The sequence below is a fragment of the Sus scrofa genome, chromosome 5, assembly GCF_054392235.1.
Source record: "Sus scrofa isolate SSC_HxYL_T2T_F1_AM1 chromosome 5, Sscrofa_HxYL_maternal_Yorkshire_Landrace_v2.0, whole genome shotgun sequence".
In the NCBI taxonomy this organism is placed as follows: Eukaryota; Metazoa; Chordata; class Mammalia; order Artiodactyla; family Suidae; genus Sus; species Sus scrofa.
Window position 1 is genome coordinate 39392285 of NC_139387.1, and position 27382 is coordinate 39419666.

The 27382-nt window shown below is 41.1% G+C and overlaps 3 protein-coding genes across 6 annotated transcripts in view; 1 reads left to right on the plus strand and 2 right to left on the minus strand.

Annotated features, from left to right (window-relative positions):
* LOC110260703 (tetraspanin-8) overlaps positions 1 to 12256 on the minus strand; it is a 286588-nt gene extending 274332 nt beyond the window's left edge. For 2 of the 3 annotated variants that reach the window (XM_084956363.1, XM_084956364.1), the window contains exon 1: positions 9648 to 10966. The gene's annotated coding sequence lies outside the window, so the exon portion shown is untranslated. Of the gene's footprint in view, positions 1 to 9647; positions 10967 to 12193 lie in introns of those variants that run through there. The other variant, XR_014803641.1, reaches the window with a different exon arrangement.
* The window catches only part of LGR5 (leucine rich repeat containing G protein-coupled receptor 5), a 132655-nt gene continuing 116383 nt past the window's right edge, over positions 11111 to 27382 (plus strand). The window contains exon 1 of one of the 2 annotated variants that reach the window (XM_021090898.2): positions 11111 to 11572. In XM_021090898.2, the coding sequence (XP_020946557.1) occupies positions 11361 to 11572 (212 nt within the window). In that variant the 5' untranslated portion in view covers positions 11111 to 11360. The remainder of the gene's footprint in view (positions 11573 to 27382) is intronic. The other variant, NM_001315762.1, reaches the window with a different exon arrangement.
* On the minus strand, positions 12123 to 26909 carry TSPAN8 (tetraspanin 8). The gene is made up of 3 exons (XM_084956365.1): positions 22101 to 26909; positions 16514 to 16710; positions 12123 to 12773 (listed from the first exon to the last, which is right to left on the minus strand). The coding sequence occupies exon 3, from the start codon at positions 12634 to 12636 to the stop codon at positions 12190 to 12192; it is 447 nt and encodes a 148-aa protein (XP_084812491.1). The 5' UTR covers positions 12637 to 12773; positions 16514 to 16710; positions 22101 to 26909; the 3' UTR covers positions 12123 to 12189.

A 27382-nucleotide genomic window follows, 5' to 3' on the forward strand; every position in this document is an offset into this window, starting at 1 on the left:
GATGTTACTATTGTAATTGTTTTGGGCTCATGAACTGTGCCCATATAAGAAGGTGAACTTAATTGAGTGTTGAACAACAAAGGATTTAGAATATTACATACACTTAGTTGATAAAGCAGTAGCAGGATTTGAGAGAACCGGATCCAACTTTGAAAGTTATACTCGTGGACAAACGCTATCAAACGGCATCATGCTACAGAGAAAGAAAGAGTCAACAGATGCGGCAAACATCATGGTTGTCTTATTTTAGGAAATTGCCACAGCCACCCCAATCTATAGCAACCACTACCCTGATCAATCAGCAGCCACCAACAATGAGGCAAGACACTCCATCGGCAAAAAGAAGGTTCCCTACAAAGTGGGGAAGTTAATAGTACCTGTCTCATGGAGTTGTTCTGAGGATTAAATGGGATAATACCTGTAAAATGCTGAGAACTGTGCCCAATGAGTAATTAGTGCTCAATAAATGTAAGATAATATTTATCTACAGTGTCTTCTTCCACAATTACACCAATTTTCACATTTATATCCATTACCTCTCACCATCAGTATCAACCATGACCACTTCATCAGCTGGAATTCCCACACATAAGGACATCTCTTTCCCCTCTCTCTGAAGTACCAGTGTGAATACCCAGTTGAGTTTTAGACCACCCAAACTCAACATACCCAAATCTGGACTCTTCTTTCCTAAATCTGCTCATTTTTTAATAGCACCACATTTCTACCAACCAGCCAGCTTGCAAACTGTATCCATTGTATTCTTCTAGCTGGTATATCCAGCAAATAATAGTGCCCAATAAGTATATCTTGAATCAGTAGTCTTTCTGCTACCTTCTCCCTTCAATTAGCTCCAGGCCCCGATGTCAAAGTTAGCATCCTAAGGCATAAGTCCTTTCCTACCCATCCATCTACAAAGCATCTGAACCTCAATTCTATCTTCTCCTAACCTTCATTTTTATAGCTTTATTCTTCTCACTAGACCTTTTAAAAAGCCTAAAAGTCAACAAATTGAATTAATAACAATTTCCCAAATAGGTTCTAAGCTTTTCTTCAACCATCCCTTTGCTCATACTGTTCTCTGCTCTTAAATGTCTTTCTCTAATGACAAATTACTGCCCACCCTTTAAGATCCATCTCAGATGCCAGTCTGCTCCATAAAAGCTTCCCTGATTCCACCAGCAGGGCATTTTCTGGCCTCCAAACTCCTATAACTGTGGAACTTTTCCTAATGAATTTCCCATACCCTGCATTCTAGTGTAGTTATTTGTCTAAATCTTGAATCTTCCTTGCCAAATTGAGAGGTCACATAGTGTATAGGACAGGGTCAAACTTGCTTCATACTTAAGAAAAGATTTTCAAGTTCTTTGAGCATCAATTTCCTCATCATGGGATGGGAAGAATGTCATGAAAACATAAAAACTGCTGTTTACAAATACTATTAATGAGGGATAATATTTTCCCATTGTAAGTAGAAAACTACCACAATCAGGTTATATATACATAAAATACTATCCCTCATTAATATATATATATTTTATATATATATACACACATACACTAAGAACACTGAAATGAAATAGATAAAATGCTAACAGCTCTTATTTTCAAGTGGTGGAGTTGAACATGATTTTAATTTTGTTCTATAAACCATTTGTTTTCAATATTTCTACAACTAGCTAATATTCCTTTTGTAACTAACTTATCAAAAAAAATTATGGAATGCCTTCAGAAACTATATTATGGCCTGATGATACAAAAGAGATTAAGAAAAATGATGTTTATAAAGAGGAAAAAACTTTAATTACTTGGGAAATACCATTCACAAAAGGGGAGGGAGGCATTTATGCCTTCAAAATGCATCAAATTTCAACCATACTATGGCTGGAAAAGACTCACGTAGAATAAAGAACCTTAGGGAGTTCCCATCGTGGCTCAGCAGTTAACGAACCCAGCTAGTATCCATTAGGATGTGGGTTCAATCTCTGGCCTTGCTCGGTGGGTTAAGGATCTGGCATTGCTGTGAGCTGTGGTGTAGGTCAGAAGCTACAGCTCCAATTCAACTCCTAGTCTGGGAGCCTCCATATGCTGCAGGTGCAGCCCTAAAAAAAATTTTTTTTTAAATAAAGAAGCTTAGAAATCACGTGACAAAAATATTTGCCATCATAATTGGTTAGGGCATTGACACAGCTCCTGAGTTTTGGTTTCTTTCAGCCCTGCATCCAAATAATCATTTGGAGAGAGCAACACAGACACAGAGGTCACTGCAAAAACCTGTGATCAAGAATTCATGTCTGGCTCAAATCAAAGACTCTATGTCAAGAAAAATTTGAAGCAGCGAAAGTTCTTGTTATATAAGCACCCTTCATGACTTTGAAACTTTTCTCAACTGAAAACTTGACATAACCAAAGTTAAATTTACTATCTTTTTTTTTCAAAGCTTCATCCTCTTCCAAGGCTTAAAAGTGTGGTTTGGGGGGGTCCAGTAGGCCACAGATTCAATGTCAAACTTTACTACTTAATGGCACGGCAACTTCGTTAATTTCTCTGAGACTCATTTTCCTTATTGGTTTAAAAGAGGATAATATATTCACCCTGTGGGTCATTGAAAGGAATAAACTTTTTAAAAGATGCATTTAAGTCCCTCAGCACAGCACCTGGCACAAATAAGAATTCAAAAACAGTAGCAATATTTTATAATAAATAACCGTCATCTACCCAGTTCCCCAGGCTAAAGGCATCAGAGGCATTGCAACCACTCTGTCCCCTGTGAGTACCATAATCACCAAGTTCTGCCAATTCTGCCCCCTGAAACATCTCAGGAATCTAACACCTTGCCACATCCACTGCTACATGCTAACTGTAGTGTTTCTCACCTCTTGCTCAAATATGTATATACCCATATCAGTGAGAGCTCCTGACTCTGGCTCCCACAGTGCCCTGTGCTGACACTAAATTTCTCTTTTCCCAAAGATAAAATGTGACAATATCATTCCCCTGTTTAAAGATGCCCTGGCCCCCTGCTGCACCCAGGATCAAGCCCAGGCTTAATGAGAAGACCCATTTCACAATTCCTCTGTCTTAGTGTAACTCTCCAGCTTCTCCTCATGCCAGTTTCCCAAGCCTCACAGATGTTCACCCTAAGCTAGAACCGTGCTAATTATTGTCTAAAAATTTCCTTTTGTCCTCATCAAGCCCCAGGGATGGCCTTCCACTCCTCTTCACTTAACAAACTCCTGCTGAGCCTTCAAGAACATGCTCTAACCATCACCTTCTCTATGAAGCTTTGCTCTGACTCACAGTTAGTTCTTCCCTCCTTTCTACCCTAACAGCATTTTTCTCTGTCCCTGTTATTATCCTCCATTTTAATTTTCTGTCTTCCATGTCTGTCTTCTCGTCGCAATGGTAGATAACTTGAAATCTGGCACCATACGTATTTATTCCCATGTTTCAGTAGTGCTCAGCCTCTATTGAATTGCTACAGATGTCCTTGGATAAATAAACTCTAATTAAAACTGAGAATTGAGGCTTTACTAAAACTGGAAAATGAGGCCTGCTCAATGTAACTCTGTTTCACTAGCAAATGTTCCCAACCAAGGTGATCTCAAAATTTTGTGAAACACTCTACTTTTGCATAAAACCACAGTAAATGTTTAAACTACCATGTCATTAGCAGAGAAAAAAGTGAAAGATCCATTTGCCTGTTTCAGTCTTCCTGTCTCTATAGAGTTGAACAGATTCTCTCAAGGAAAAAAAAAAGCTTAAGAAAAGAATGGAAAGTCTCAGAGTTCCTGCTGTGGCATAGCAGGTTAAGGATCCAGCATTGCCTCGCCTGTGGCCTATGTTGCAGCTGCAGCTCGGATTCAATCCCTGGCCCAGGAGCTTCCATATGCCTTGGGTGCAGCCAAAAAGAAAAGAAAAGAAAAGAAAAGAAAAGAAAAGAAAAGAAAAGAAAAGAAAAGAAAAGAAAAGAAAAGAAAAGAAAAGAAAAGAAAAGAAAAGAAAAGGAAAGAAAAGGAAAGGGAAAAAAAAGGGAAAGTCTTTTATTGCTACCATATATTAAGTGCTTACTGCATGTGAGGCCTTAAGACACATTAGCTCTCATTCTGCTAACAATTTTACAAACTTAATACAATTATCCTCAGCTTGCAGAAGAAACTGAGCTTCAGAGAGGAAGCTGCTCCACGTCCCACTACTTATAAGTGACAGAGCAGAGATCTGAACCTTGGTCTGTAAGAACCCAAAATCTGTACCATGCTGCCCTTCTTGCAGGTGACCAAGCCAATGACCCTCGAGCCATTCTACCCACTCCCACCAATCTGATGGGAGCTTTCTTAGGGAGAAAATGGGGGTGGGAAAAACAGAGAGAACGTGACCAAAGGAAAGTGAAGGATGGTAAGGAAATGACAGGGATCACCTCTTAGAAAAATGTATTTAGAATAAAATAGAATATATGTATCTTTAAAGCTACCATGAAATCTCTGCCAAGTACAATCTCAAATTGATGCAAAAGAAGAAAATGCTATGAAACAAAATCAAAATATTAGTTCTTGTTAAATTAAAACAAACAGGCTCATTTTATTAATCCACAAACCTAACAACACTCAACAAAAAGTTTCTGTAAATTTTAATTGCAGAAATCTGGACAACGTTTTATTATGACTCATTGACTTCAGCCACAAAGTTTGTGCAATATATTTTGCCCTGCTTTATGAGAGTGTAATTGCAGTGAAATGCTACTATGCATACTCAATTAAAACACACTAGACTTATCAAAATAAAGCATCTGGGGAAGTAGCGTGCTCTGCATTTGTTTACTTTCCTTTATAAACCGTGCATGTCCATGCAATAAAATCCATAAATTTGTTCTTCTTAGTGAGCTGTGCAATTCCTTCTCCTTATTCTTCTTATTTCTGCTCGACACCTCTGTTTTTTCTTTGCTGAAATATGTTTATCCATTGTGATTTATTCCCTAATGTTTGAGAGAGAGCTCACTCCCAACATATAGAATAGCTTCTACTAGCTATTCTTACAAATATGTGCCCACAGAAGGAAACAGGAAGTTCTGCCCCGTACTCTGCAAAGGAGAACATGTCCAGTGATGGCTGCTCACTCACCTGAACTGACGACTTCCTTTCTCCTTTCTCTGGGTTTTGCTCTCAGTGGTACTTCCCACCCTTTTCTCATCAAACAAGTTCTAATGCTCCTTTCTTCTGTGTCTCTTTCTCTTATGAAAATTGTTTATGCCATGAATATTCCATGCTGATGTTTATAGGTCCATGATCCCTTTGCCCAAAATGTCAAGGTCACACATGCTGACAATGCAGAATCTTGGAGGATTTTTAAAATAGACTATGTTGGGAATGGTATCCCATATATTATATAAAAACCCCTAGTGGCATCTGAAGAAGGACCCTCCAAGCAAACATATCAACATTTCCGCAGCAAATTGAGGGAATAGTAACGTGAGATGAGAGAAAGACTATAAACAGATTCAGGTCTGTTGTGTTCAGACTGTGCCACCAAATTTGTTTCAAAAAACCCTTTCTTTTTCAGAGCTCTTAAGGATTTCAGAATTGCAGCTGAGAGACTGTGGATCTGTATATATTCAAGCAACAGGCCTTGGGAGATGCGTCTCTGCCAGTATGAACCTGTTAGCACCTCATTATTCTGGAGCAAGGTATGTGCTCTGTCTGAGCCCTGATGTTTAAATATGAGCATGTGGGGAGGGAAAGACTGGAGGTTTGGGATTGGCATGTGCACACCGAGGTATATGGAACGATTGGTCAACGGGGATCTGCTGCATAGCAGAGAACTCTACCTGACATTCTGTGATAATCTATATGGGAAAAGAATTTGAAAGAAAATGGATGTGTGTATATGCATTACTGAAGAATCACTTTGTTCTACAGCAGAAATCACAACCTTGTAAATCAAATGATACTTCAATAAAATTTTAAAAATGGAAAAAAAACAAAAAAAGTAACTATCTTACAAGTCAGAAAATACATAAATAAATATGAGCATGTGAACAGATAGATGGTTTAAAAATCCTCTAGGGAGGCCAGAAAAAGATCCCTCACATTGGGCATATGGAAGAGCTTGTCTGGATACTAAAGCGATATTTGGCAGAATTTTAAAAGCATATGAATAAGCTGAAAGATCATTTAATTTTAAGTGTTTTATTATTTTTTTTCTCATCAATCATATTTTTAGTTTGAAAAGAAAACCTACCCCTGGTTTACATGTGAGTTTGATTGGACACATGTTCCCAGGAAGCTGGCTGCATATCAGTAGAACCATGTTCATTATCATACATGAAATAAAACAAGGGAATCAAAATGAGCTAAAGAATTGATAATATCATGTACCACTGTCCTTTCTTTTAGCTTACTGTGAACATGTGGATATATTTAAAGGTTTCCTTTATGTTGGATAATATCAAAGACAGATCCGATTGATACTATATAATAGGCTATTTCAAAGTAATGAATTAGCTGAACTAATGCTTTCTTGCTAAACAAATAATTCTGAAGGAAAATAGATCTTTATTCTTAAATCCTCCTCCCTTCTCAATTAATTAGACTTTGTTGGTAAAAGGAAGTTAAGAAATTCAGCATAAGCCTGATTATATCATGAATGTAAAATGAGCAGGGCAAATAATGGGTTCTATACTCTTTCAAGCAAGTTAAATAAGTCCATAATAGCCCACCAGTTGTGTAAACACTATTTCACTATACTTGTAAAAGAAATATTGACTTACCTGTTAACTAAAATTATCCTGGCATGCTTCAACTAAGCTTATTAGTAATTCATGCGGTGTACACGAATTTTTTAGTGTGGACTTTTATCAAAGATTAAAGAATTAGGAAATCATCCAGTTAGCAAGGCCAGGAACACGTACCAGACTGTACTTTACCAGAACTGATTTTAGGAACTTGCAATCTAAGGGATTTCAATCCTGGCATGAGATAGTCCCGTCACAAACACCAGCTCATTAATAGTCAGATACCTTTCAAAATCATAAATAAGAACATCTCACCCAGACAAAATACCAAAAGAATCTACTTTTGTTTATACCCTTACTATCACATGGGAGGGGAGAGTTGTTTTTCTCTGACATCTCACCAGTATGTATTCCTGTGAGTAACTGGTTGAGAGAAACTAGAAATACATGTTTCTAAGGGGGAAAGGGTTGAATACATACGTGTCCCTACTCTTCACATAAAAAAAACACCATTCTTTGCCAAGGGGGAGGACGAGGGAGTGGGGTGGCTGGGGAGCTTGGGGTTAATAGATACAAACTATTGCCTTTGGAATGGATAAGCAATGAGATCCTGCTGTGTCTAGTCACTTATAATGGAGCATGATAATGTGCAAAAATAGAATATGTACATGTATGTATAACTGGCTCACCATGCTGTACAGTAGAAAAAAAATGTATTGGGGAAATAACTATTAAAAAACAATAATAATAAAGGTAATCGAAAGATAAAAAAAAAACCCACACCATTCTGATTCCACTTTTTTCTTTACTAAGATATGTTAATTTCTTTCTCAATAAAATGATAGTAAACAAAAGATCTTATCCAGTTTGTCTCATTGTAGCTAGAATTCCTAAGGGATTTGGAAAGGGTATAGAACTTAAAGTCAAAAAACTCAGGTTAGGGTTCTGGTTCCATTGGTGATTTTCTGGTCACCATGAGGAAAACCACTTACATTTCCTATCCTTAAATCTGGGGTAAGAATAGTATCTACCTCCCAAGGCTGTTATGAGGACCAACTGAGAACATGTGAATGTGTAAACGATTAAGTCAATACTTATGATCCTTATCAAGCAATTTGATAACTTGATCTTATAAATTAAATCGTATTTACCATGAAACAGAAAGCCTACTACTACTACTCAGTGGCCTTACTAGAACTTCTTCTGGTAGTGCACAAGGAATCTGATTTGCTGTATTTTCATCTTTATTAGCTAAAATAAAGTGATTATCATACATTCATTCAGGCAATAAAATCATATTAGCAGAACCATTCCTATTTTCACCCCATATGTTTTCTATGTTTTAAGGTCTACAAGACCTTGAGTTTTCATCAGCACATTCAAATATTCATGCTTCCTGGGATTCTAGGTTTTTACAGAGTGTCCCTGATTGCAAGTGATCAGAGCTAAATCCTTATTCATGACCTCAAGCAACAACAAGATAAAACAAAATTGATTGGTTCACCCAAATGGGAGGTGATGGAATAGAAAAGCTATAGATCCACATGTTTAAAAGAGAACCGTAGAATTTTGTTTCTCTCCTTGCTGGTGCTGATGTTCAGTCCCTAGTGAGCTTTCTCCACAGGCAGAATGACAACCCCCCTGAGCTCCAGGCTTCCTTTTCCTCAGAACTCATGAAGCCCAAGCAGAAGAACCTCTGAACCCAGAGTCCATGACAATCCCCTATGTGGATTCAGATTGCTCAGCTTGGGTCATACTCCTACCCCAGGGTCACCATGTGATCCAGAGCCCTACCAGAGACACCTGAGGTTTGGGAGGTATTTTCCCAAAGGGAAAGTGTGGAGTGCTCTTACCAAAAGGAAAGAGGAGGAATGCTGGACATGCAAAAAAATAAACAAATAAATAAAAGTAACAGATGTTCATCACACCAGGCTTCATCCAGCAGATAGCTGACTTTCCCTCTTGTCACTGAATCAGAAATCCCTCTTCTTTACATGAATTTGTTAATAAGGTTCAATTCCTAAACAGATGAGGAAAGGCACTAACACAGGTTGAAAATCTACTCTGCTCTAAGCCAGGTTCCAGACATTTTCATATTTCTAGGTGACTAATAAACCTCCTTTATTAGAGACTTAGATAGGTTCATTCTGTGCCTCTGATCAAACACCTAAAGCTATCGGAACCTAGATTCAAATCCAGTTCTGCCTGAATCATTCCACAACCAAAGTGGTATGCTCTTTTTTGCAACTCTGAAGTCAAAGACACTGTTTCCCAAAGTCCATAGGGTGATGGTGGACACAACAACATTTGGATGCCTGTGTTGATGAAGCACAACTAAACACAACAGTCAAGAAATACTTGTTAAGTTTCCACTACCATGAGTCCATAGTATAAATCCTACAGGTAAGGTGGCCTAGTCCTTGCCTCCAAATCCATCACAATAAAGTTGGCCAAACTAAACAAATAAGCATTCAAGAAAGCTTTTCAATTGTGCAATATTTAGAACATACGCTTTCGGTGAGATTCCTGGGATTTTTGTGTCTAAGAGTGTGGTCCTCTTAGACTGCAAGCACCATGAGGAGAGGTCATTTGCCTCCCTAAGTCACTGCTCATCATAACTGGAGCTGTTCTACAAAGATTTGTTGATGATTGGTGTCGATTTGGTTATGGGAGGTTTTACAGAAAGAGTAAGTCTTGAATTGCACTTACAAGATAAGTTATCTGGGGACAGGTTTTTTAAAAGGGAAGGAAAATAGGTAATTAGTAGGCATTCTATAAATACAGAAGGAATGGCTGGGAAAAGCAAGACTAATGTGAGAAAGCAAAGAGATGATAGTGGATGTGATGTGTAAAGGGACAAGGGAAGGATGGGAACAGAATTAGCCACTGCACTGATATCCACGAATCAGGGTTAACTCACAGTTTTCAGCAGTCTCTGTCAAATTTTCCAAACTCTCTGGGCCACAGTATCCTCATTTGCAAAATGAAGAGGATGGAGTATATAAACCTTAGTCACTTTCTCCTTCCATCGAATGTAGAGATTCACAAACTTGCTAATGATGGGGTGCCCCTCGGAAAAGGGCATGTTTCAAATACTGACTTAGGTCCAGGAATCTATATATTTTTAAAAGTTCCACAGGTGGTCAGCCAGGTTTGGGGATCACTTCGTAAGTGAAGGAGAGTAAACATACACAAAGGAAAAAAAAAATCTTCCCTTGGGTAAAATTCAGAAGTTTATATGGGAAACTCAGCAGAATGGGCTAAGTGAAAGAAGCTTAAGAGAGGCCTTAAAAGCCAGAAGGGTTCTCCACAGTCATGAAGCAAGGAGGCATTGTACGGGAGTGAAAACTGTGCATTTCTGTGAGTTGAAGTGGCAGGCTGGAGCTGTGACTCTTTCAGCCACTCACTCAGGCCCGCAGACAAGATTTGCTCCTCACTGAGGCCCTCTGTCCAAGAAAGCCCTGAGTCTTTCTCCTCCTTTCTCCTGCAGGCTCCCAGCAGGACACTTCTGAAGAGTGAGTACGAGCATTTTGCAGTGGTAATGGTTCTCAGAGCCCAGTGCCTCTCACCTGGCTAGGGCTGCTCTTAACTTAGAAAATCCTGGAACACTTAGGATGAAAAGGCCGCGGAACAAAAGCAAACGCCCATCTCCCATCTCGCTGTCCTGTCCGTCCCGCATTGTTCTACTAGAGGTGACTTCCAGAAGATGCTAAATCTCTTCAAAAAAAAAACCCCAAAACCGAAAAACAGTCACTGCGACTTCTTACTCCCTGGGTTAGACAGCATTGGAGTGCTTGTTCATGAGCTGTATTTATTCAGCTATTAGCCCAGCGTTTCAATTTTAGGGCAAAAGAGAACCAGACAGGGCCAAAAAGTCTTTTCATCCTTCGCCTGGGAACACCGGCCTCCTTACTCTGTAAATGTAACTGTTTCTCTGGATTAGATTTTAGTCTTTTTTTTTTTTTTTTTTTAAGCACTCCATATATTCGTTCCATTATTTAAAGTGGGCTTGGAGGAAGCGTGCCGCATCCTTCCGCCCTGTGCGTCTGCTTGTGTCCGTCTGAAGCAGGTCCCTTTCGGCTCTCGAGTCTGGGTCGCCAGGACGCGGGGTGGTGGGGAGGAGATGGGGGGGAAGAGTCCCCTGCCCCTCGTGCGACGCTGAGCGCCGGCGTCCGGGCCGCGGAGGCAGAGCCGGAGCCGTAAGAACTCGCCTGCACCTCGCGCCGCCAGCCGCGGAGTGGAGAAAGGAGGGAGGGGGTCGGAGGAGGGAAAGTGGGGCCGGGCGGGGGGTGCCTGGGAAGCCGGGCTGCGCTGACGTCACTGGGCGCGCGATTCGGGCTGGAGCGCTTTAAAAAACGAGCGTGCGAGCGGAGATGCTGCTCCACACCGAGCAGGCCGCCTGCAGCAGCAGCGCTCACGGCCCCTGCGGCGGCTGCAGCCAGGGCCGCTCCCGAGGCCCGCGTGGCGGCAGGGGCACGGCCGAGCCCTGCGGCGCTTCTCCTTGGCGCACCGCGCTGCAGGCGCCCGCGGCGTCGCAGAAGCCCGCCGAGCTGCGGCTGGCGCGCCACGGTCCGCCGCAAGCCCGACACTGACCTCCCACCGCGCCCCGCACGCGGCCCCCCGCCCGGGCACCATGGACACCTCCTCGGTTGGCGTGCTCCTGTCCTTGCCCGTCCTGTTCCAGCTGGCGGCCGGAGTCGGCTCGCCAAGGCCCAGCGCGCTGCTGCGGGGGTGCCCCGCGCACTGTCAGTGCGAGCCGGACGGCAGGATGCTGCTCAGGGTGGACTGCTCTGACCTGGGGCTTTCGGAGCTGCCCTCCAACCTCAGCGTTTTCACCTCCTACCTGTAAGTGCGTCCCCCACTCCGCTCCCAAAAGGGGACAGAGGGAGGGAGGCTGGCCCTAGACCAGGCTGGGGGCTCCTCGGCTCCTGCCTGCTCTGGAGGGGGCGGGCGAGTTTGCAAAGGATGTCTTGGCCGGGACTGTTTGGGGCCCTGGAAAATGCACGTGTCTCGGGGTAGCACGCCTGCACTTTATGGGCCCGCAGAAAAACGGCTTCAAGTGCAACCCCGGGAAAGCGCCGGTGCGCTGCAGCTTTGCGGTCCAGCTTCAGGCAGGGCGCAGCGCGAATTTCTCCGATTGTAGACTTTTGCCTGCAAAATGGGCATTTGTGCCCCTGAGCCTGGAACCCAAGGACAGCCTGCCCAGTTGGCCCCTGCTCCAACCTCCCCTTCTTGTCCTGTCGTGTTTCAGGAAGAGATGGACTGTAAAAAGTTTCCCCGAAGAACTCCAACTTGTCTAGCTCCAGAGGAACTTACTCTGCATCCCTTGCTCCAACGTGTGATGCAACCTTTTTTTACTCCTCTCTGTCTCTGTCTTTCTGCTTCTCTGTCTCTCTTTCTCTAATGAAGTGATTAAAATGTGGCAACCGCAAACCCCGATTAGAGCTGCCAGAACGTTATCTTTACCTTTGGCTGCCCGAGCCGCCCTTTGAAGTGCCCGCGGCCGCGGTGTAATCTTTAACCATCTCCTCCTCCTCCCAGAGAGGAAAGGGAAGTGGGCTGAAGGCGGCGGGGCGGGTAAACAGCGGCGCCAACACCCAAGTGGAGACTTGAAGCTCTCTGTCATCCCTCGGGGATCGTCCCACCCCTTTTCCCCCCACCACAGCCTCCAAAGCCCCAACCGTGGAGACGAGGCAGCGGCTCCTTTCGTAATTCTGTCTCTGGAAAATCCAGGCCCGGAGGGTAACAGGTGGTTGGGTGGATGAGGTGACCCAGGAAGAACCTGACTCTTGGGAACCGAGATAACGACTCTTTCTCCCTATGAAGGATCTGGGGCTCGCTTCCTTTGGGCAGAGAGACCAGGGGTCGGGGCCACTCGGGAAAAGGGGCGCTTGCGACCACAAGGTCATGCGTTTAGATTTTAACTAGAGGCCCTGTGGCGAGCCCACCCCAAACGCTCGCAATCCCAGTTTCGGCTTCTCTGATGTACCTTGGCAGGCGCTAGTTGGGATGTTTGTGAACTCAGCCGTTCCTCTGTTTAGTTGTTCTGTGGAGAGAAGAAACATGAAGAGGCTTGCACAACGCTTTACACCAGATAGTGATTCTTTTTCTCCAGACAGTGAGGAAGGGAAAAAAATTCTTTTATACTTGCTTTGATTTTGCTTTGAAAGAGAGGGATGATCCTACTAGATTTTAGTATTATAGATGGCAGTCCCCACCTCACCTACCAGAAGACTATTTGGGCTGCTTTCCTGATCTATTCCCCCACTGAGTTCCCCTTTAATGGCACTTATTACATGGTGTCTGTGCTATTTTTACAGTGATGGAAATCTGCTCCCCTAAGTGATCATTCTGTAAGAATTCACATTTCCTCCTTCTAAACAGCTGCCTGTATTACAAAGTCAGATACTCACCCCTGGTCTCTGTGTTTAACTGCTAAAGGCAGTGTTTCAAGAATCATATGTTCTCCCGCATCGTGAATTTCTGAGAGCAGTTGGGCAGCTGCACTTCAGAACCTAGAACATTCTTCCTCCTCACCCTGAAGAAATTGGCCATAGACAAGGGAAGTGGTGCAGAGCCCCCAGACGCTTCCCTAACTATTGAAATCATACGCTTGTTATAAAACTTGTTTAAGGATACAGAAAATAAATGTCAGGACTCTTTTGTCTCTCACTCAAAAGAACGAACATTTGTTAGGCTTCTGTTACTAAAAGTTGGCATAAAATATTGCTTCACATCGTTTCCCACATATCTCAAATTTATTTAACTGTGTCCTCCATGTACTCTGGAGGTCTTTCTGCCACTGTTTTCTATCCATCATTTTAGATAACCCCTTGGAGTTAAGATACCATTAGGAAGTTAATTATCCTCTTTTTCTTGTGTTGTTTGATGACAGCCTGTATCCTGGACTAAGGGAACATTTTCTCAGTGTCCTATAAAATATTAAACTCAGAGTGTCTATGAAAAGTGTCACAGTATATGTCAAATACTTGCATCTGATGATTAACGTTTCAGAAAATATGAGTGCTAAATATCGAAATTAGTCCTAAAGTCGATAACCAGACTGATTTTCTTCATGATGTGTGATTTCAGATTTTCGTCTCCTTCTAGAGGACAAAATTCCAGAGGCCACCGGGTGCTCTTCCTTGGTGGGTTGAGGGGTTTGAGGCTTTGGGAGTTTTGTTAGGACAACCTCAGAAGCTCTGTGCGAACATTAAGGGTAGATGGTGCCCTCTTTCGGTTACACCTAGAATTAACCATTGACCATTTTTCCTTCACTTGTGCACTCATAACTTGAAAGAGAAATCTTTATTTGCTCGTATTCAAAAAAGTAAGCATGTGTTTCACTGGTTTTCTTATTTTAAGAGATAACTTCCTTTTGCTCTTGAAAGGGAACACTAAGTTACAGCCCTGCTCCACTGGGGTCCAGTGATAATTAAGCTGTGATGAGAAAGTTGCAGTGTGCAAAGGCTGATGTGGGTGAAGGGCCAGACTACTATCTTTTATTGTTTGTTGTAGGTTATCACCATTTTTTTGAGTCAAAATGTTATCTGCTAATCTTCCTCCCCTCCCCACAAAAGAACAAGCATTTCATTTTCTTCAAACAGATTGATGATGGTAAGTTCCAGCTGTACACATTTGGCAAATAGATTTGTCACAATCTGATAACTGGCTAGTCTACCTCGTAGGTAAAGAAAGTTTCCTTAATCTCTTCTGGAAGGCTAGGGCTATTTATATACAGTATTATAATCTTTCTTCCCCAGAAACAACTAAATCTTAAGCCAGTCCAAACATTAACTCTCGTTTCTTACTGAACTGCATTCTCCAGTGGATCTGTAATTGGACCACTGAACATGCGTGGTAGAAACACTGGAAATTTTCAAACTTAATCTTCTCTGTCTCTTCCGGTGATTATGGGCTCTGATTTTACAACAGGGGCTAATAAAGCTCACTCAGCAGAAAATAAGGAACACACAAAGGTTAAGACATAAAAGCAGACAATAATTGTTTTCAATGTTTAATACATCTCAACCTACCAGTAGTGATCTGTCAGAAATAAACTAGTTCTAGCATCTAATCTTATTATTGTTTTAATGCATCACATGTGGACATTTTTGCTAACCGAGTCTTAAAAGTAAGCTCCCTGTCCTACTTCGATGTGTCTGTCATCCAGTTAGTGTGGCACTGAAATAGAAAACTAAATCCTAATGAACACCCTACTATAGTAAACATACTTTTCTTTATTGATCTAGAACAGCCATTTTATTTTTAAACAAAAGCTGAGTTTTCCCTTGCTGTTGCTTAAAGACAAGAATATTTCATCCACAGGCAAATTTGATGAACCAAAAGAACCAGGAGAGAGATTTTTTTTTTAATTTTACATAATTTTGTTACTTTTCCATATGTAACTTTGTAACAAAACTTAATTTTACACATAATTAGTAAAACTAATTTTAGTAAGAACCACTCAAAAACCTCAATCATAACTAGTTAAGGACAGCCCTGATGTCATATATGTGTCCTAAGCATTTCAGATACAGTTTTAAAATTAAAGAACATTTTTAGTATCTTCTTTGAAAATCATTTAATATCTTTCTACTTCTGTTCAAGCAAAGAAAACTACCTTAAATAAAGGAAAAATTTGCACTTTAGAGATGGTTACAAAGACTTAGCTGTTATGAGAGTCTTCAAGTTTAGGTCAGTTGCAAAATTTACACAATTTGCTCTACAACCTACTTTCAAAATTCGTTTAAAATATAATCAGATCAATGACTTTTCTGCATTTTAATGAAGTTCTTTATTTTTCTTCAGGACCCCGGAATTTTCTTAGTAGTATTTTTACTATGAGAGCAATTACTGAAACTAATTGATTGAATTTGTTTGAGTGACTTTTTTTTAAAGTAGTGGTTCTTATTCACACAATATTTTAGTGCAGATTTAGAATAAATATTTCACTGAATATGTTCAACATGTGCATGGCAGAGTTTGTGTGACAATGAATTTTTACACCTAATAAGCATGATTTTCAATCAGATATTCAATCATTTTCTGTCTTTATGTGTTTTCTCTAAAGTAACGGAGTTCTAGCTGATCAGATCACTAATGAGTTAGAAGATTGTAATAAAAAACGACTTTTATAGTTAAGTAAAATTGTATTTTAATAATGAAAGCATTTGCACTGGGATGTGCTTTCTAAAGTTCAGAAACCCAAAACTAGTCTATAATTTCTCAAAGTCAAGTTTTTAACTGAACTATTTGATTGTTTTTAATTTCCAAAACATGTAACTGTCAAAGGCATAGATATAATATCCAAGTCAACAATTAACTATCACAAAATTGAAGACATTGAAAAATATTTATAGTTTATAACTGATATATAATATCTACTTACTTTAGTAAGTAGATATTATATTTTATATATCTTCTATTGAATTCAGGCATTTAAGTCACTTTATAGATTTTAAGCATGTTTCCAATTAAACCAATCATATGCCATAAGACAGAAATGAAAAACAGTAGTGAGCTCTGCATTGAGCAACTTTGTGAAGTAATTCTTTTGGTTTTGTTCAGTTTTTTTTAATATAAATTTAGAATAATGCTAAATGGCACATTTCCTTGTAAACACCCCACAAGTGGATATTTCTGGTAAATTGAATTCTTCATGAGAAGGCAAATTCCTTCCTATGAGATTCAGTCCTGTTGCAATGTTTGCCTTTATAGAGTCTCATTTTGTAGTAGAAAGATGAATCAGACGGGTGTTAGAGCCACAACAAATATATTACTTACCGAAGAAAACAAGCTGATAATTTAGTCCGGTTGCTATTTTTGATGTCTTAGTAGAATTTCATTTGTTAAATTTTTACCCATGAGTTCCAACCTATTACAGCTCTTCTATTCCCAGATCAGTCAGCTTCAAACCATAGTTTTATTCAGTCATTGTAGATGCCAACTATGTGCTCAGTTACACCCATGGAACTCATGCTCTATGGGAAAAGGAAAAATTGTATAGGCTTTGTGGTGGAATTTTTTTTAAATTTTTCTTAAATCAAAATTTAATTTTGTTCTGCATAGGTGACTTGGTAAGGAAGCAGACTTGTTCTTAAAAACTCTGGCATTTTCTCCCACCTCTACCAGTTAATTTTCCTGTTACACGGACTGAACACAGTAGAAATGCCTTATTCTAAAGCACTATGTAGAAAAACATTGGTCATTTGATTTCAAAAAATGAAATAATGTTATCTAGTAGTAATGCTGACGGCTAACAGGGTGTTCAAATTAGTAGGGTGACTTTTTTTTTTTTTTTTAATTTTGCTCTTTAGGACTGCATGTGGAATTTCCCAGGCTAGGGGTCAAATCGGAGCTACAGCTGCCGGCCTACACCACAGCCACAGCAACACAGGATCCGAGCCTCCTCTGCAACCTACGCCACATCTCAGGGCACCGCCAGATCCTTAACCCACTGAGCGAGGCCAGGGATTGAACCCACTTCCTTATGGTTACTCGTTGGATTAGTTTCCATTGTGCCATAACAGGAACTCCCAGCGTGACTATTTTAAAAAGATGCTTCATAAAGCAGGAGTCATTTCTTATAGCCTGTTCTGTGTTTAAGTCTGGGATTGGAGAAGCTGAAATTTACTTTGAAAGTATGCAAAGGAACTGACCCTCGTCCATGAAACCATCTTCCTTACAGTCAGATGGAGTAATTCTCCAGGAAGTAATGATGGGATCTCTTTCCTTCAGGGCTTATCTTCCTTACTAGACTTAGTGAGCTCCACCAGGCTAGGAAATGTGCCACTTTATTTTCTAAGTGCCCATACCAGTGCCTGATACTTTAGAAATGTTCAGTAAATACTTGTAATGTTGAATTGAATAGAATTGGCTGAACCAGCTGCTGAAATCCCAGTGGCTAAAAGGGCTCAGAGAAAGATAGATGAGAACTATTTGTCTGCAAGTAACAGAACAACGCAAGGCTACTGGTATCCCACAATTATGGCTTAGCCCTATTAGAAACACAGTTAAATTATAGTTAGCTTAAATGATGCAGTGAGTTGTTATTTTAACAAACACACCAGAATTTACATATCTAAATTACTTTATTATAATAACAATAATTATAATAACAACTGTCATTTTTATTGTTCTTCCTGAGTGCCAGGCATTTTGCTACATACTTTACTCAATCATATGACTCACCACAACTTTTTGACACAGGTACTATTATCATTTCTATCTTGGAAGCATATTAGCTTATTCCAAAGATATTTCCACTGCTCAAAATTTGCAGGGCCTCCAGGAAATTATCTTTAGGCCTAATTTACCAGAAATAGTAGAAAAACCAGCCTTCTAAGGTTTAATTATATCTCATAGTAATTGTAATTGGTGCTGAAATATGTCAGCACATTTTTCTTCTTAGGAACACAATTTATAAAGCTCTAATTCCAGAAATACTTCTTCAAGGAATCCTGGGAAATAGAGTTTTTGGTTTTCAATAAAATGAGGATAATATTATTTAGCTTAAGGCCAGTATTTTGAATTTAGTAGATACCTTTTCATATATCTATTTTCTTATTACCATCAAAACTGTTTTTCTTGTCTCCAAGTCAATGATAAATTGGGGTAGTGCCCAAGTGTTATAAAGAGTGATCAACTGACTAATAACTTCCAAGTTGAAAATAAAACTTGCTATAGTTCTTTTGTGGTGCAGCAGGTTAAGGATCCGGGGTTGTCACTGCAGCAGCTTGGATCACTGCTATGGCTCGGGTTCCATCCCTGGCCTGGGAACTTCTACATACCATGGGTACAGCCAAAAAACATATAAGTAAAAATAAATAAAACATATTTTCTTCCATGACCAGATCTATGTGTCAGGTAAAGTAGCTGAATTCTTTGGAACTATTTCTCAATTCGGAGAGACACAATCTCTCTTAATCGTCCGCCGATTTTACTTTAAGTTTGCATTCGCCTTTACAACTGATGAGATAAGATGAATTTGATTCAGAAGGGATAATTATTTCAACGTTTTATCTACTTATCGATCTATCTGTAAGCTGCACATGGTTTAACACTTAAGCCAGGGATAGACTTCTGCGTAAATTAGAAATCTGAATAAGTCAGAGAAAAGTCCCCTCCTTCAGACAAAGAAGAACTTTTCCTGAACTATCCATTTAGTTTCTTCAGTCCTTCAGTTCATTTGCTGCTGTAAACCTATGTGTTAATCATTTATTGTATTACAAAGCCAACGTGAAAAACCAATAGCTGACCAGTTAATTATAAAGCATATTCAGGGTAAAGAGCACCTCCTCAAGTAGGAACTCATGATTAGAAAATTTAGGTTACACTGGGACATGGTCTCTAAAAGCTCTTACAACAGTACACGCCACTCTAGTTTTCTGTCAACATTAATAATTTAAAATTATTGCAGATATAAACTCCTATATATAAGATAAATAACAAGGTCCTACTGTTATAGCACAGGGAACTATATTCAACATCTTTTAATAAACAATAATGGAAAAAAACATAAAAAAGAACATATACATGTAAAAAAAAATATTCCGCCATCCCCAATTTTCAAGTGTCTCCTTTGTAATGTATGCACATTTTTTTTCCATGTTCATTTTATTCTTCTTGCCTTCAGAAGAAGTTTGATTTCATCTTCTAACAAAGACTGTGATGATCAAGGGGAAAGCAAGCCATACACACACACACACACACACACACACACACACACACTCCAACACACCAATAAGAAACAGTTTCCTTTGTGCCACTTGCTCAGTGGAAATGATACATAACATTAACATGGCAGGGCTGTGGAGAGCCAGCCCTTTTAAGGGGAGAAACGGAGGAGCTGGCTGTGAAGGCACCTTCAGTTCGGTTCAGAAGCTGAAATGCAGAAGACAATTGTCCTGGCAATGGGAGCCCAACTCCAGCTGAGAACGCGTGCACCGAGCTGACCTTCCTCGTCAGCCTGCCAGCTGAGATTAAGCTTTCCTCAAGTGGTCCCTTGTTAGCCCAGCCTGTTCCCCAGTGTTGCTCATCTTTCACAACTGGAAGCCAAGTGTTTCAAACTGTTACTCAATTTTGCAGCCAAATTCCTTTATTTCCTCCATCTCCTTTTCTGCCTCTCTTTCTCTCTCTCTCTCTCTCTCTCTCTCTCTCTCTCTCTCTCTCTCTCTCTCACACACACACACACACACACACACACACACACACAGAGTGATGGCTAATCTTACATGCACACTTTCCAAAGTCTACACTAAGAGGAGACTCTAGGAATTTTTATGTTTCACTAAAAAACTAGTAAATATTTTTGTGTTTCTCTCTTTTTCTTGAAACCTTGATTAAGGAGAACGGGGACCTCTACAAAAGATGTCTCTTTGCAAAAATAACCTTCCTTTGATCAAAAAAGCCACAAAAGTGTACTTCTCGGGAAAGTTGAAAACCGCACATGATCTCAAGTGGAAAAAATATAAAAAATTTGCTGAATTTTTAACCTTAGTACATAACAAAGATATTATTTTAAAGTTGGTTGGTTAGTGTGGGCTGTGTTAGAACTTTCATTGTGTTGTGTTTGGGTTTACCCAATGTTATTTTAATGAGTTTATTGGTTCAACACACAAAACACGGCGTTGCCCTTGAAGTTCTTAGGTTATAAATTTTCTTGCGAGGCACTTACTTGAAGGAACTCTGTTACATAATCAATTGGTCTTTCAATCTATCAGCCCAAAAATAACCTTTCACTTTCTGTATACATGTACAGTGAACATTATTTGGCTATAAAGACCCAATAAAAATTTCCATGGAAGGAGCCACATTCCTTAATCATCTCTTGTGTGTATATGTTAAGCCTTCCACCATAAACATTTCTTTCACAGTGTTGAATGAATCTACAGAATGAGTTTGCAGTCTTCTAGTGAAAACTGAAATGAGAAATCTTCCTCTTTATTTTCTCTCAATACTTCCTGCCCTGAAGGGACCCTTAGCAGATATGCCTGCATTTGGCTATAAACCTATTCTGTAATTAGTGTAGCATCCACTGTCCAGTAGATAAAGCCTAGAGAAAAATGGCAAGAGATGTGGAAAGGATAAGTGGGGAAGTCTGCCACAGGCAGAACAGAGAGACTGAGACCTCCACTAGGCACTCTGCCCAAGATGGTACCCTTCTCCTGTGTCTCTCCTCTTTTTTCTCCATCCCTCTCTTCCAGACAGTATCAGAGGAGGACTGGAAGGATGCGTTTTCTTTTTTTGTTGTTTTTTGTTTTGTTTTGTTTTGTTTTTTGCCTTTTCTAGGGCCACTCCCGCGGCATATGGAGGTTCCCAGGCTAAGGGTCTAATCGGAGCTGTAGCCACAGCAACGCGGGACACAAGCCGCATCTGCAACCTACACCACAGCTCACAGCAACGCCAGATCCTTAACCCACTGAGCAAGGGCAGGGATCAAACCCACCACCTCATGGTTCCTAGTCAGATTCGTTAACCACTGCACCATGACGGGAACGCCAGGATGCATTTTCTTTATCTCAGACACTCTCCCCCTCACCTAGGGCTTTAATCTACAAAATGAAGGGAAGTTTGGAAAGAAGGGTCTTTTTAAAGTTGTCAACTCTAAGTGCACCAAAACTGGAGTCTTTGATTTTAACTTGGAGCAGCCACATTACTATCCCTGTGGTGGGAGACTTTACCTCACTGCACCCCCCATTCCTCAGCAGCTGTTGTTCTCTGGAGCTCAGTGCAACAGAGTACAGGAGGAAGTTCAAGATCTTTTTTCATTGAGTCTTCAAGCTCGGGTAGCAAAAGGAAATCCTAGTTAAACCAGATTCTCCCAGGGTGTAAGCCTATCTCATTTGAAGATCTCCAAAGTTTTAGCAACATGATTAACTGACAGCAAAGATCCACTGTCTGTTTTCCAGCTGCTGGCTTTGCCCCCATAAAGTCCACTGCCTCAGGGTCTTGTAACACTTGTGAGAAGAGTTAGGTGGATATGGTCTGGTCCTGAGTGACTGGCTATTACATAGTAATTTGAAGCCCCCCTTGCCTTAGCTGTAGAAACTCCTCAGAACACGGTTAATTATATAATGGAAAAAGAAAGGCTGATTTTGATAGATTTATGTTAATTACAGTAAAACCAATTCGGAGCTTGAGCTAATAGCTAGCTACATCTAGAGTAAGTCCTACTGTTGAACTAAAGGGATAATCTTTTATCCACAAATTACCAGAATGACTAAGCTGTATACCTAAGGTCACATTACACAGTGCAAAACTGAAATTTAATCGTGATTGCTAGAGCATTACCCTAATTGCCCAAATAAACGGAATTAAAATCACTTAGATGGGTTGCAGAGCTCTTTGCTGAATCAAAAGCAATGCCTACCTGTAGGATTTAAAATAGAAGAGGCCTTGGAAATCACCTAATCCAACACCTTCATTTCCACAGATGATGCATTTCATGCTCCTAAAAGGTAAATGACAGGTCCCAAATCACATAGCTGGCAAAGATGGAACTGGAACCCAAGTCTCCCCAAAAGCACAGTCGAATGCTCCTTCTTGTCACCTTGTTGCTCCAATGCTAGGTGCTGAAGTCAATTCTAAAACTCCCAGTAACTTTTTTTTTAATTCAGTGAATTTTATTATACAACCATCATCACAACCTCATTTTAGAACATTTTCATCCAGACATCTACTTTTCTAGATGTTGCCAAGTACCCTGTTGCTTAGGCGTGTTTTATGTTCTTCTTATCTAGGTATGTGCCTGAATCTTAACCTGATAAGATTTGGTCCCCTGGTAGATACAGATAAAGTGTGTCTCTATCACCTAAAAATCTGTAAGGCAGAAAGAAACAATCAAATTTGGTCTGAGGAATGAATAATCACCCACATTTCAGTTCCTAGTCATTAAACATGTCTTTATGGTAATTTAAATTTCACTTGGGACCTTCATTTGACACAATTCATGCTGCCTTCACGTCTCTTCTGTCTTTTCCCTTTCTCCCTTAGCACCAAAACCGCATTAATTCAGGTTCTCCTCCCTTTTTACCTGGATAACTGTGGCAGTTTCCTATCTTGATCCGCAGAGACACCTCCCCGCCAAGACATCTATACTGTCTGCCACCCCACAAGGTTGTCCAAGATGCAGCTTGGCTCCTGTCTCTCTTATATTCAGTCCTTTGGTGGTTTCCTGTGGCTTTCCTGGTAGAGTTGAACTCCTTAGTTTAACCCGCAGAATCACCTTCTCTTGCCTCATCCCCCACCCAGAAACCCGATTGCCAATTCCTGCCCCCTCCAGAGCCCCCCACCCCCACCCCACATTCTCCTCTCTCCAGCCATATCATTCCACACCCTGCAGTTTCCATGTCTCGGGCCTCCAGGTGTTCACCTGTGTTGATCTCTGCTTGGAATGCCTCTCTTCTTTTTCATCTTGCCAATTTCTGTGAGTCTTTCCATACTCTGTTCAAACATTACCTCCTCTGGAAAGCTTTCTGTGACCCACCCATCTTGGATGCTCCCACAGCTTTCTGAACCCACCTCTGTGACAGCCCTCACCACTCGCGATCACCATACCTGATCTCCTTGTCTGTTTTCACTGTCGGACTCTGTACCCCCCTTGAATCGTAGGTATTCTTGGACCAAAGGAAAAAGGAGTCTCCCTAGATTAAAACACTGATCACTATGTACCAACCATGATTTTCATTTTTTGTATTTTATGATGCTTTGCTATCTTGGGGCCTTGCCTACCCAGGAGGGACTGCCTCCCCAGGGCGGTCTCATCTCTGGAGATAGCAGTGACTCCCCTGCAAATAGCCTTTTATGTGCAGACCAAGCAACCCAAAGCCCACACCTCCAACTACTTCATTTATCAGGCTCTTGCAGGACCCTGACACTCCAGGTCAATATTTCCTGCCCTAATCACCCCAGAGCCAGGTCCCAGACAACTCAGGGCAACCTACCCCCAGAACCTGCTGACGTCAATCAAACTAGCAATTCTAAGTCTGCTTATCCTGGCAGTTCCTTCCCACAGAAACCACAAAAAAAAGGCTCTTGCCTGTGCTTTCTTTCCTCTCCTTCTTCTTCGTAACTGACCATCCATGGGGTCCCACTTGGCCGGATGTGCCCCCCTGCTCTTGGCAACTGTGAATAACAAACTGCCTTTTCACTGGCCATCACCTTGTGCTCTGTTGGCAATTCCATACCCGAATAACATGAAAACCTATATCTTCGAACACCCTGTGCCCTTGCATGCCTGTGCCCAGGCAACTTCAAAAGAGGTCATGGCCAGGGCACCATTTTCTGTCTCTAGGGGACATTCTCTTGTTCCCCTAAACTCTGTGTAAGACTTGCACCTTGTCCATGCCAAAGATAAAATGAACCACCCTCGAGTTCCCTTAGGATCTGGCGTTGCCCCTGCTGTGGCTCTGGTTACAGCTGTAGCACGGGTGTGACCCCTGGCCCACTAACTTCCACATGCCATGGGCACAGCCAAAAAAAAAAGGGGGGGGGCGCCACCGTATGTGTAACATAGAGTGAGATGAGTTGATATAATCTCTGATATAATCTTATGGTGACCAAGAGGTCCTACCCTCTAAACTCAGCAAACTGCATTGCTTATTAACTCCCAGGACAGGAAAAAAAATCAAAAAGTGTTTTAACCACTTTCACCCCTAGTTTCTCATTTGATTCTCATATAACAAGCAGTAAAATAGCTAAAAGCATCCCTACCTTAGAAATGAGAAATGATGTTACAGCTGCTCTAACACTAAATCCAAGCTCATGACCCTATCTTAAATAACCTTAGCAGGTTACTCTCAGTTTTCTCATCTATAAAATGGCAATAATAATGACATTTACCTCACAGGATTGTTGTGAAAATTGGTAAAATAATGCATAACTTTGCATATTTCCTCTTATGTGGAGCATGCATTAAATTTTAGGTATCGGTCTTGTTGGTGATGATGTTACAGCTGCTCTAACACTAAATCCATGCTTTTCAAATATTGTATTGCCTCTTGTTGTTATTCCCCAAAATAGCCAAATTAATTGCCTTAAAACTTCATAAGTATAAATGAAATTTTCATTAAACAAGGTTTTTTCATGTTAAAAACAAGGAGAACCAGTGCCTCCTAGGTAAGAGAGTAGGGGAAGCTTGAAATAAGTAGGGCATCACCTAGCACCTGCTCAAGTAAAAAGATTTTAACTTTCATCTCTGATCCTTGGTAGCAAACAGATAATAAATTCTGTGTATTGAATGAGGTTCCCTATTTTCACAAATATGCACAAATCTCCAGGGTTGTGGCAATTTAGTGAACACTTTGTCACGAGCTGGTGGCCCAAAGTTAGCAGTCCATCCTCAGACATGACTTAATGAAGGGCTCACCATTTGTGGTCCTGGGCTTGATTTGTTTTTATCTTCTGACTTTTAATCTCACCCATCCCCACAATTTTTCCTGAGTATATGGGGAAAATTCAATGTGGTAACTTCCTGGGCTTTTAGAAGCTCCCATCTCAGCGGCTGACTTGCCTCTAGCAGCAGGCAAGAGATGATGGATTTAGGGGACTAAGAGGAGATAGGAAACCCAATCTTTCTTCAGAACCAAAGATGCACTCAGGAGAAAAACAGGTTTTCAACAAAATGAAAATGGATTTCTTACATTGACACCTGAAAAAAGATTTCTACTCTAAGGGAAGAAAAAAAATTGATGTAAGGAATAAGCTTATGTCTGTCTATCTGAAAATACACTCAAAAGAGTTGAAATGTCAGGAGAATTTCAGTAGCTGTCCTTGGTAAAGAAGCAGTTGGTTCAGTGCAACTGCCGGAAGGATCTTTGCAGTCAGTGATGACAATGAGGCTAAAATGATTTCCTGGGGAATCATAGATACCAGTGACTTGAATCTGTGGATGGGGGAAGGGTTCAAAGTTAAATAGGGGGTCAAAGTACCACTCGGCTTGTATTTGAGCAGGAGGCCTCTGGAATTAGGCACGGTGATCCCCAGCAGAGAGGGAAGATGGGTGGGTGGTTATTGGACCAGACAGTCTTTTAACTCTGCTGGATGAGCCTGTGTCACCATCTCTACAGATTCTCAGCACCCCTCTGCCGAAGAAGCAAGCTGCTTTACCCATGACCAATGAAATCAAGAGCACAGGTCTAAAAAGACAAGCCAAATCTCCCTTCTAGGAATACTTTTCCATCTTACTAAATGTGGAAAGATGATCCTGGAATTCTCAAGTGCCTACTGAATTACTAAAGTAGGAAGCTGATTTATTTTGCAGCCCAAAAGCCAAAACTGAAAGAGCTTTCAGACAGAAGTTCTGTGTTCTCCAGCATCACAGATTGACAAAGTGGAATCTACCAGCCCAGCTTTGTTAAGCAGTTTAAATAATCACTAAACCAGGGGGGATCAGCAGACAACGAAAATAAAGCGTCAAATGAAGTGTCGGAAGGGTCTGTCTTGTAGGCCAAGCAAAGTCCTTTAGGTGGGGAGAGGGGTGAGAGGGAAGTCTACTCAAGAGCAGACTGTGGCAAATAGGGAAAGAATTTTAAAAGAGCAAGAGAGACTCGAAGGTGAGGTGAACTGCGGGGCTGGCTTACTGAAAGCCTTCAAGGATACACACACACACACACACACACACACACACACACACACACACACACACACACACACACAGGCATGTCTCTGCATTTACACAATGGAAACTCATTTCAGAAACAACCTCAAAATCTGGAAACACAAGTATCTACTTTATCTACAGGATAAAGTAAGACCACTGGCACACTGCTAGGAGCTGGGACATCATCCACATTACGGTGCAGCAAAACAAACACAAACCAAAACACTCAGAGGAGCAGTGCTCTAGACTAGAAGTCTAGATCCGTGGTTCTCAAGCTTGCCTGCACCTCAGCTCCATCTGAGACCTGAGAGTGACCATCTCGAGGCCCACATCACATACCGAAGCAATGAAATCAGAATCTCTGGGGGAAGAAGCCACCCATCAGAATGATTTGTTATTCCCCAAGGCACATTCAACATGCAGTCAGGTTTGGAGGACCCCTGAACGAGGTCCAGCTACCCCACTCACCAGCCACAGAACCTCGGTGAGAGGCGGCACCTCCCTGCCTCAGTGTTCGCATCTGTAAAGGAAAAGAAGTGAGCACATGCTCTGAGATCTCTCCTAACGCAATCATTCTATGAGTCCATCAGCTTGACATGTGTGGGTATTGTACTAGGGCAGGTGTGGCAGGATTTCAGAAAATGGGAGGTTTCTACACACCCGCAGTCAAAGCCATTTTGTGCAGCAAATCTGGGAGCATTGTTTACTCTCCTCAGTGAGCATTACTTAAAATGACTTTATTTGTTTTACAGTTTAGAGGGCCTCTGTAGGTAGCCTCAGGAGCCCATTCATTTCATTAACATTAAATCAACAAGCAGACCTTCTTTCTGCCTCTCTCAAGCAGGATTAATGGATTTTGGCATGATTTGTGCATCTAGCAGCAAAACCTCGTGCTGAGAAAGCTAGCAGGCTTGACTAATTCCCAGCAGTGCTAACTTCATAAACTTACTTTAAGCTTTTAACTTTGACTGAAGATTAAAGGTAATGACTTCACGCTGTTACATTCGAATGCATGATACTCAAGAGGCATAAAAAAACCTATACAACATGAC